Source organism: Buteo buteo, chromosome 20 (assembly GCF_964188355.1).
Source record: "Buteo buteo chromosome 20, bButBut1.hap1.1, whole genome shotgun sequence".
NCBI classification, from domain to species: domain Eukaryota; kingdom Metazoa; phylum Chordata; class Aves; order Accipitriformes; family Accipitridae; genus Buteo; species Buteo buteo.
The window spans coordinates 14,005,523-14,017,184 of record NC_134190.1 but is presented as its reverse complement, the minus strand read 5'-3'; the positions used below and the strand labels follow the sequence as shown (position 1 = coordinate 14,017,184).

Sequence of the window (11,662 nt, the reverse complement as noted above, 5' to 3'; positions counted from 1 at the left end):
TTACGCATTGTCTGTGCTAAGGGTTTGGAAACAAAGACAGTCCTGTGTCCTTTGAGTCATCCATCTTGGCATGTGGCCAAAGTTCACTTAGTTTTTGGTTAATGAGTGGCATAGAAAAGGGATCTTCCCTGAAATATGCAAATAACATGACCTCCAGGTAATTGCTCACTTTGAAACTAGTAGGTGACAAGGTTTGGACAGATACCAAAATACTTGGAGGAGTGAAAAATACTAATACTCTGTGATCAGGAAAATGCTCTTAGCATACATGAAACTGTGCAGTCTGTGAGAGGGTAATGTTTGATGCCCAGCCATGAATACCTTTTCAGCAGCTATAATAAAATAATTTAGCATAATTGCATCCAGGTTGTTTTGCTATATATCTTCCAATATATTACCTAGGCATGCACTTTATATTTATCAGGATTTTTCAAATTAATTCAGTATGTTAGAAGTTGATGGTGCTGGACTGCCCTTGTTGTTTTAAGGATCTGCGCTTTGTTTTCTCTAGGTATCTTGGATCAGTCTGCTGTCTGGGTGGATGAAATGAACTATTATGACATGCGCACTGATAGGAACAAAGGGATTCCCCCCTTGTCCCTACGTCCAGCTAATCCTCTTGGTATTGAGATAGACAAGTGAGTACCAAATGCCTTTAATCCACTTTTTTAGTGGTTTTCTCTATATGTGCCTTTGTGAATTCCAGAGAAGTTTAATGGTTTATGGGGCAGGGAAAGATTTAAAAATACATATATTAGCTGTTGGTATGCTATTTGGTACTCAAAAGAGTTGGTGCACATTCTATCCTGCTTCATAATCCTCATTTTTGGATCATCAATTAGAACTGTAGATAATCTAAAAGCCTGATATATTGAACCCCAGTGATGTTTAGATTTTGAAGACTGGTAAATAACCTAAGGCTTTGGATTTATACATTGTAGTTATGGAATACTTACTGTTGCATTTGAGTTTTATGGGGCTTTTAAGGATGTTTAGATTGCTATCTGTTGCTAAAATTGCACTGTAAAATGTGATTTATTATACCACATCAACTAGTTTATTTTATTGAAATATTAATACTGTTTTCCAACCCACAGACTTCTTTACTTTTGTTCATAAGTATGGTGGAATTTATGACATATTTTTCTGAAACAGAAACTTCATAGTGAGTGAGAAATGGAATTAGAGGGCTTTAAATGGGACACTCTTAGGGCTCCAAACCTGCCCAACTTCTAGAAATAGCATCAGGAATAATATTTCTCTTGATGAAGATACCAGCTCTACCAAAACTAAAGGCAATTTAAAATTAAACTGTTACTAGGGGTCTCATCTGCTGAATGTTTGTGAGGGGGAGTGATTGGAGAAAATCTGCGATGTCCACTGTTACCTTGTTCCGATGGGGAAATGGTACTTTACCAAAATCTGTATGGGATTTCTAGTGGATACGTCATCACTTTCTGGCCTCTGGCTGTGCATTTCTTTCCAGTTTGAATATGTATTTTTCTTTCTTTTCAAAGTACTAACCCAACAGTTTGTAATAAGCTGAAGATTTTGTCTCTTTGTAAGTATTCTTCTCCAGCCTCTGATGTAACTTTTGACACGTACTTCTTTCATCTTCTTCAGTTTTCCAACCCTGTTAAAATGTGGGCTCTAGGACTGCAGACGGTATTTCAGTGTCTTACTAGAAGACTTACTGTCTCTCCTCCACTCTCCCTCCTCTCTTTGTAATGGAAAAACCCCATAATAATCCTTTTTACTGCAGTGCTGCACTAGCGACTAGCAGTGAGTGGCTTGTTAGCTGATTCTCTTGAGTTGCTACTTTTGCTGCTGGCATGGTTGTTCGTTATTCTGTAGGGATGGCCTGGATTCCTTTATCCTAGCTATGTCTTTTTGCATTTGACCATGTTCCTCTGTTGCTTCCTTGACAAGTCCGTCTTATCAGTCCAAATGACAGTCTTTCTTGTTAATGTTTTTACCAACTATTTATAAAAAATTATTGGTGATAAAGCTATTACTGATGATTATGCAAATACTGACGAAAGAGTAATGTGGGCTTTAGTAAAACTTTACCTACAGATGTTCTCAGGCTTGCTTCTCCACGATTGGGTTTTTTTTGTAGTTAGTTCTTTAATCCATATGATGTATTCTATTGGCATTGCATAAAACTGTTTTTAATCAATCTTATGCTAGCAAATTTCCTTTAAAATGACGATATGTTAATTTTGTCTCGTTACTATTTTCAGTGAAGCACTTGATCTCAAAGCCCATATAATATGTTCTCAAACGTTGTAAGAAACAGTTGTGACTGGCTGACACTAAAATTAATTTTCTCTGCTTTAATTCTGTATTTGTTGAACCCTGCAACAGCTTTTCCAATATTTTATCTGGGATTGAAGTCAAGATGACTAGTTCTGTTGCATAGTCCTCTATCCATAGATTTCTCACAATACTTCTTTCTGTAAATACAATGTTTATGACACAGTTGCTTTTAATTTGTTCTTATTTTAACAAAACTTCTAAGGTAGTATTTGACTTCATAACCAAAATTGATAGTTTTTACAGTTAAGACAGTGTCAATGTGATAGATTAGGTTAAGAATTATCTTCCAGAAACCTAAACAGCATTAGTTTAGGATTTTTTTTTAATTTAGTCATCTATTTGGATGTTTGTTAATTAGGAAACCAATGATACTATATTTCAAATGTTTCACTGGAAAGCATTAGAAAGTGTCATGTTAATGAAACCTCAGATTTTGTGTGGAGAAAAAAAAGTCAGAAATATGTAAATACAGATCGGAAATCACCTTTTTGTGAGGTTTTGAAAAATAGGGAAAATTTTGGGCAAGCATAGTACCAAGCCTAGTTCATTGTTCATTGATCTCCAAGTTCACCTCCAAGTTCACTGGAAGTGAAGCGTAAAGATTATGGCAAGCACTGGTGTTGAAAATGACTGTTTGGAGGAAAGGAACACCAGTCAATATAACAAGTAATTGTGTAGAGGGATTGACAGGTTAAGTTGTGGAGAGGGGAGAGAGACAGGGAAAGAGGAAAAGCCTGGTCTGCCCTCATGCTATGGGTGACAGCACAGTGTTAATAGTTGTGACTGTACATGGGATATGCTTTGTTTAATTAAAAAGTGCCTCCCCAATGGAAAAGCTTTCATAACTTGCTTGAAAAATTGGAGCAATGTGATGTTTACTTTTTATAAAATAATCTCTAATACCATACAGGTTAACTAAAGTCGAACGTTTGCAAATACTTGACATATGGGATGGGTGAATAATGAGAAGTTGTACAAGGTACTGAAAAAAGGCAATAATAAATTAAGAAGGGGAGTGGATAGGCAAGATGTTAGCATTAACCATTACTAGACATGAGAATAAGTTGTCACTGTAAGTGATAAAAATCGGTAGAATTTTGGAATGCTTTAAAATAAAAGAAAGTCTAATACGAATAATGGTTGTGTGTACAAGGAGATGTGATTGTGCAACATAATGGGTCTCTCCTTTATTAATAGCTTTGGCTTCTTTAAACTATTTTGAAATTTGTGCAGATTGGGATGTATTTTAATATTGAAGCTGAAGTGTTCAGCATTGGTCTGACCTGGTGGGATTTACAATCCTTGCAGCCTGAAGGCTGATAAGGAAGGGAAAGGAGTGCCTTGTATTGGTTAAGCGAATAGTGGCAAACAAAAGAAACATTTAAAGAGAGGATCAGGGAGAAAAACAGTGAAAAATAGATGTGAGAAAGTAGGGTAGGAATAAGCTAGATGGGAGCACGCTGAAGAGAAGACAGGAAGTGGGTAGACTACTGACTGAAAGAGAGAAAGAAGTCCTCCCTGTAGAAAGTGGTTGTCAGTCATCAGCAAATGATACAGAAAAAACATCTGCAGCATGGGAAAGAGTTAGATCACCTGTCTGTTGTGATTTTTCTTTTTAACATGGGTTATGCTTAGTTCTAAAAGTTCCTTTTTGTGACTTCTTTAAACATTGTTTATGGTACTTTGTCTAATTAAAATGTGCTTAAAAATTAATCATAGCTTTTGAATCATTCAGGTGGGTTCTTTCAAGGTGTTGCAAATGGGACATTGAAATACTAAAAACAAGATAATGTAAGTAATGAACAGACATGCTTTAGTACAGCATTTCATCAAACTTTTAGGCAAGCACAGGGACAAAAAAAATATTTATTCTGACTTGGTAGACTTAAGTTTGGAGTTAAATCCCAGTCGCTCCCAATTAAAGTGAACAAAAAGTTTGAACTGTGAATTAAAGGAAATAGATAATAGTGTGTCTAACACATTCAATTAATAATTAGAATACTGCCTGTAGATATATTGTAGGGGTAATGTATACTCAAAATATACACTGGAATTCTCTTTTCATATTCGCATTCAAATGTTGCAAGGATGCAAAGTGAGAACTATGGATATACACTCATTCTCCTGGGTGTTTTTTATATAGTCAAGATATTTTAACTGTTATATGTCTCAGTTGCTGAATAGTGAAATCATTTATATTGTAATTAAACTTATATTTCATTGGTGATCCTTAAGGTCACAAATGTATTTGTAGAATACAGCGTTTGCCCACATTCGTTCTCCTGCCTTGCTAACAGTTGTTTATTCATCTTTTAAAACACAGAATTGATCCAATTCTATGAGGGGTTTTTTCACATTGCTATCACTTACTGTATATTGTGTGTATGCTATGAAGTATTTCATTCACACTAGAAAGTAGGTATTTGAAATATTTAATCTTTGAGTTCTAGTTCTTTAATTTTCAGAATGGAGTAAAGGCTGATACAAAGCTTTAGTTTTCTGTCACCATCTTTATGCTGACTTTAAGTGCAAACCAGATCTGTGCCACCTTCCTCCCCAAGGAATAATCCTGACTGTGGTGTTATACAGTTGTAGCCAGAAACCCTTACAGAAGGCTTGAATAGCTTACAGGAAAAAAAGGAGTATGCAGAGTAGTTGCCTCAGTCTGAGAAATGTGGAAACATGGTATGAAAATTCTAACATTAACAGCGATGTTGCAGTGCTTGGGTTAGTTTTTGCAGTTTAGAACTGTGACAAGAGGAGGTTGGTAGGTTACGTCCTAACAACGTAGGATTGTTCAAAATTCTGAACAGTTCTGCAAGAGAAAATAGGTGATGCCTGTTTCATAAAAGCGCTGGTTAAAATCTGTTGGTGGAAAATTTAGATCTACGTAAGATTTGTGAATGAATTGCTTGTTCAGAGGTACCACATACTTCTCCCCTTCTGCTCGACAAGTCCTTGTTTAATCAAAGGTTCCCTGCATCCTCTACCTACTCTGTCAGACTAAGAAAATCCATTCTCTGCAAAGCAGTAACAGCAGTCAGACCTAGTGGTGGTTAGAAAATTTTTGAATAGTGTTTGTTGTTTTGCATGTAGCCGAGGTCATTATGGTGGATCCATCTCGTACATGAAAGCAAATGCTGACATGCTAAGTACATTCCACAAACTTCTGTATCCACCCACTCAATACAGATGCTCCCTCTTCCCACGCCAGCTTCCAAAACAGTTCATCTGGGAGGAGGGAACAGATGATCTTACGCTGCCACCTAATGGTAAATGCCAGTTTGCTACTGTGAGATAAGAAAAGACTTTCTGGAAGCTTTGATTTTTTTTAAAATTTTTTTTTTAATGGCTTGTATGGAAATGCAGGCAATTTCATCCTTGAATGTGATGAGCTTGTGGCAACTTTTATCGCAGAGGTGCATGCAGAGAAATTGTGAAACCTGCAGGAGAGAGATGCAGTATATAGTAGTATATAGTCTTAGTTTTATGATGTTCAAAAATATAGTAACACTTTCTGCTTGTAAGGCTGATACATCAGTTGCAGCTACCAGCCTATAATCTCTTAGTAGATTTCTCTTATCACACTCTGCCATATCTCAAATATGGTTGTCGTTTTGTTGTCATATTTCTGATAAACCCAATGCTACTACGGAGTAATTGCCAGAGTGAATCCTTGTCTTTTTGCTGTTGGAGACCACCTTCATTAACACCTTCTGATTTGTCGGGTTTAGTCTGCTCCAGTATCCCTTTTGCTGGTCTTCTTGCATGTATTATTAACATGGTACAGCTGGTACAAAGCCTGCTTGTAGGAGTCTGACTGGTACCAGACAGAGGGGGGCGTGTACAGCGGCTCTAGCTGCAGCTTGTTTATGCTGGTTGCTATTCAGGATCTGTGTTTATTTAAAGTTGCTCCTTTTGACCTATAAACTCCTGTGGAATTGAGGTTCAAGTTACCTTTTGGTGGCTGTATCCTGTTTTGGAACCTGCCTTTAATCTGCAAATATTGTCATATATGCTGAAAAGCATACTATGAGATTCTGAAACTCTGGGAGCAAAATAATCTTTACAGAAAAATTGCAACTTGCTAAGCTGTGTTCATAGTCAGGCTTTGTTCATTAGTATCCATTGCATTCTGTTGCTGTTACTCAGTTGTGACTCCTTGGAGACTGTGATTTACCCATGGAGATTACAACTCATCTTAAACCTCTGGAGAATATAAATGCTCTGTATATGCACAAGTTCTGCAGCAGAATTCGTAAGAGCCAATATATGCTGTGATGTTAAATTAGATTTATTGATTACCGGCCTATACAGAACCTAAAGTTTGGGGTAGTGGAGGGAGAGACTTGTGTAGATGGGGACACGCAGTGCAAGTGAATTGATTGCACCCTATGTGTTTTGAATCCAAACTAGATGTGCATGCCCTTTATGTGGAAGCAAGGACCACTACATCTAATACTGCGTGACTGTATTAGATATACTCAAAATATGTTTGAGGGAAGTGAAAGTGTATAGTGGCTTGAAACCAAATTTATTTTTATTATAGTTCTCATGAGTATAAACAGTATGTGAAATCTTAATTACTTTTATATTTAAAATTCCTACTGATGGATGAATAAGACTAAAATGTTACTAGAGGTCTAGTACTGGATCTGGTTCTGTATTAAATAAAATAGTCTGCCTAGCAGAAAGTACTGCTATATAAATCCAATATGTGTACCTTTGCTGAAATTGTAAAGGTAGCAAAATATGTGGAGGTGTCAAGGATGGTAAACGTCTCTCTTCTTTTTCTGAGGTCTTCTAGGTTCAGTTTGTGGTTCCCAGTTTCTTCTACAGTGATTGCTTTTTAATCAGTGATTAAGTATTCAGAGTTGCTTCCTGAAGTGATTCTTGTATAACAAACAAATCAACAGAAAAATGATCAACGATTTCATTGCATGTCAGCATGGTCTCAGATTTTGCTACTAGTTCATATTCACCCCATAATGTTGACATGAGTAAAACAGAAATACTTTCTCAAGTCACATATGTGCTTGTTTATAAGTAAACAGTAAGCAAGTTTTCATGAGAACAACTTTCAAGGACTTATTTATTTAATTTACTAATGGAAGTTAATGAAACAAACTTGTGTGTATGTGGAGTCAGTCTCTTTTTGGATGTATTTGGCCAGACATTTTAGAAATACAGTTGCTTTCAGTTTGAACTTCTTAGTGAGCAGCTTCATGTGAAGACAGCTGGAGCAAGTCATTCCAAGGTCCCCATATCTGTTAGTGGAAAAACTACTGGTAAAATTTATGATAAAAATAAGGATACTACACCACAGAGTATAATATATTGTTAACATACCGCACACATTCACATTCATGTTTCTACTGTTGTGACTATGTCTAAAATATGTCCGCACCCATAAATGCATTGCTAATTCATGGTTCTGCACAAATACATCTGTTGGAAAAAAGCTCCTAATAACTTTTTAATGCAGTCAAACATCAAACTGAAAAACCCCCTAGTTTCTGTCCCACTAGCTGTGAGCAAAACTCATTTGCAGGAATTTATTACATCCCTAGAGATAAAGATCAATAATTTAGCTAAATATAAAGAAAATAGTCGTCTTCCCCCCCCCCCCCCCCCCGCCAGGAATTGTATAGCTCATGCATAAGCTTAAACTGTCATGTGTATGTCTTACAAACTTGCAATCATAAGCAGCATTTGGTAATGGTATATTTGTTGAGTGTGAGTGCTTTTTGTTATATCTGTTTCTTTTGGCTTCTGGGAAAATACATTGGAAGTTCTGAAAAACACTAACAAAATTCTGCTTCTGTATTTTGTGTATGCACTTATATAGTGCTTGCACTGAAGGTCTGAGTCTCTTCTGAGGTAACTGAAAATTTTTTATTGTTTGTTTTTTAGCATTAAAAAAATGTAGTTGACCACAAAGATGCCACCATGTGTGGATTTAATAGAAAAGCTTTTTTAGACAGCCATGCCGTGTATTGCATGTGAAGTACTATTCTGCAAATTCATATGCCTATTGGGCACTTTTGACTGTTTTGAATGAAAAATAATATCTTAAAAGGTCTTGAAAGAATAAACTCAAACTTTCTTCTCCTTCTTATATCCATCAGCATTTTCTGCTCACTAACTGGCATTCATGAAATTCAAGGTCATTGGTAATCCTGAGTCTTGCTACTTACGTTTATAAATTTTTATGTTAACACTATCACTTTTTCCTTGAAAACAGAGAAATGTTGGGACCTTCAGTTTTAGTTGCTACATTTGTTTCTCACACTATTTTTCCTGTCTCTCTACTTTCCATATCTGTCATCACTTTCCTTGCATCTCATTTGATTTTCTTCTTGTTTTTAAAAAGTATTGTTTCATGCCCCTGCTGTAATCAGGTGCTACTGATGAAAGACTCCTGTGCCATGTCATTATGTATGTAGGTCCTTTGTACCTGCTTGTGCTAATGGCCATTTGGATATGAATAGAAACTTAGAAAACAACTCTTGTTTCTGTGTAATTATACTTTTTAATGCGTCAGCCTTTAGACTTGCTTCACTTAATCTGCTGTTTGCTTTTTGTAATAAAAACAGCTTTAGCTATCTTGAAAAGTTTAGATTACAGAAAAACCAAAACTAACAAATCATTGCTTTCGTGTCCATTCAAATGGCTTTTCATACATATTAAATGTAATTCCAATAGCTGACTCTGGATTGCTACTCCCACCCAAGTTTGATCTCAAACACAAAGTACGGCAGGTTTGCATTTGTGTACAGTGTACATCGTATAGCAGAGCTCACCTAGCTTGTGTGTGTCAGAGAGGGTTTTTATTGACTATTGAGTTTGATGTGATCCAAAAATGACATGGTCGATTTTTAGAATAGAGTAGAATATTTCAGTTGGAATGGGCCTACAATGATAATCTAGTCCAACTGCCTGACCAATTCAGGGCTGACCAAAAGTAAACTTATTTGTCACGATTAGTTTCTGAAGATGGGATGCAGCTGGTGGTAAAGTATAGAGTGGTGAGTGCACCTGGTGATGTACTGAGAGTGCATGGTGGAATGAATATGGCCAAGTGTAAGTGTGTGTCTGGACTGACGGATGAAGATTGTCATGTTTTCATCAGAGTTCTTTAAATATTTTTATTACACTGATGTAAAATAAATGGAATACATTTTCTGTATGAGTATCTTAGAAGCTACTTGTAGTTTCAAAAGTGCTGTTGTAGAGAATATGCTTTCACAAGGAATTGGCTCATATGCTATCTTTATGCATTGTTAAGACTGAATAAAAACAAACAAAACATGCTGTTTCTCACTCAAGACATGCCCGCTTTTCCTTTGTTTTGTGTACTATGAACAGACAGATCAGTGTATTCTGTTTTGCAAGAGGATGATTTTAACTCAGGATTTCTTTCAGTGTTTGTATATAATGGAAGTATGCTTCGTGTATCTTCCTTCATGTTTCCGTGGGACTTCTACTGCACATGGACCAATAGACAATGATGGTGCAAGATCACTTACAAGCTGTCAACCTGGTGATGTCCTGTCATTTTAAAGTTGGATAGATACTGGTTTATGGTTTATAGAGAATATTCTCTCTGATTTACTTGGCGTACTGATTTTCCTGTTTAAAAGGTAGGGTTGACTTTGAGTACATTCAGCATTAGTGGTCCTGCATTTGAATGTTAGTAGTATCATGGTGAGTGTGTCTAGTTGTATTTTCTGAAGGCAGCAGTTATCTTTCTTTAGAAGCATTTTGTACAGGCAACATTTCTGTCGTGTGTAATGGTGAAGTCAAAATGGTGAAACTAATTTTACTCGGATTAGATTTCAATTTTTTTCTTTCCCAGTCATACTACATGTGTCTATAATACCAGATTTAATTTCACGGTGAGATACAAGTTTATATTTACATCTTGTTGGAACATGTTGTTTGTTTTTTTTTCATGTGACACTTTTAACTGTAAACTGTTCACAAGAATATGTCTCACTGAAGAAATGAATATTCATTTTTCAGAGGCAGATTTCCTCAAAAAGATTTAGAGGCACTGTTTCCTGGGATGAGTGCTGATTTCACTAGTGAAAACTTTTCTGCTGCCTGGTACCTGATTGAGAATCATTCAACAACAAGGTTTGTTGCTATCATATAAATAATTGTTTTACAATGCAAGTCACTTATGTTATTTCATTATACGATAGATGTGTCATTGGTGGCTGACATTTACGGTAGTAGTCCTATAGGCTCTACTGCCTGTGGTGCTTCTGCTTGGTTAGAAACTTGAATCAACAAGTCTGTTCAATGTGGTTATGAGGAAAGCTTCGGGTTTTTTCAATCAGACCTAACTTATGACGTGTTTCCCACCCCCCCACCCTACCCCACCCCATCAGATGGAAGTTGTCTTTCTTCAGGCTAAAGCCCTTTATGAATCAAGAAGTTAGGCAGCATGGCCTTGAGTGGAAACTCCAGATGTTAGCTTAAGTCGTGACTAGAGGCTCAGGATAAGCGCACTGAACAGACGACTAACAGTAAAACTGTTAGTATTATCAGTTAGCTTTTAGTTAACTCTTGTGGAAAATGCTATAGTAAAAGAAGTTGGACAAGTGAGTAAGATCTTTGAGATAAATCTCTTGAAATCTTGACCATTAACGTTTTTATTTTTAAATCTAGTTCATAATATGTACTTACATGAATGCATTACGTAAATGTATTTTTGCAGGTATAACTGAGTTCTGAAACTTGTATCAGCTGGTGTTCAGATAATGCTGGAAGCTATTTTTAGTAGAGGTGATGAGCTTTTTTGTTGTTGTTTTCAACAACTAGGTTCTAACTAGCATTTTGAAATACCACTTTGCAAATTTATTTAATATTTGTTTGTTATCTAATGGTAGAAATAGGTGGGGGTTGATTGGTTTTTTGGGGGGTTGGTATTAGGAGCTCCAGAAATAATGATTAATCTACTTGGGAAATACTTTAATTTCTTCTCAGGGTGATGGTAGACTGAAGAGCCAAAACAACAGCAAGAGAACATTATTATCTAATACACAGGTAGTGAGTGACAGCATCTTTTGAAATCAAGTAACTAAAAGAGGTGTGATTCAAAATGAATTCTGTCTATCACAATCTGATGACTTCGGGGATCATCAGGCTTTTAAAAAAGCTGAGGGGATAATAAAGTGAGAAAGAACAAACAGCTTTTGATGTAGCTGTTCTTAAGAAATTTCCTTTATGTTTGGCCCTTGCACTGTTGCCATTTTGTTGCTTATTCATGTGGGCACCAGTGATGCTGCCAAGAGAGATGTAGAACAGATCAAGAGTGATTGCAAAGCCCTGGGGA

The 11,662-nt window shown here is 36.3% G+C and overlaps 1 protein-coding gene across 2 annotated transcripts in view; it reads left to right on the top strand.

The window, feature by feature from the left end:
- EXOC2 (exocyst complex component 2) overlaps positions 1 to 11,662 on the top strand; it is a 137,364-nt gene that overhangs the window by 20,633 nt on the left and 105,069 nt on the right. For both annotated transcript variants that reach the window (XM_075052051.1, XM_075052050.1), the window contains exons 4-5: positions 512 to 638; positions 10,345 to 10,458. In XM_075052051.1, coding sequence (XP_074908152.1) covers positions 512 to 638; positions 10,345 to 10,458 — 241 coding nt within the window. The remainder of the gene's footprint in view (positions 1 to 511; positions 639 to 10,344; positions 10,459 to 11,662) is intronic.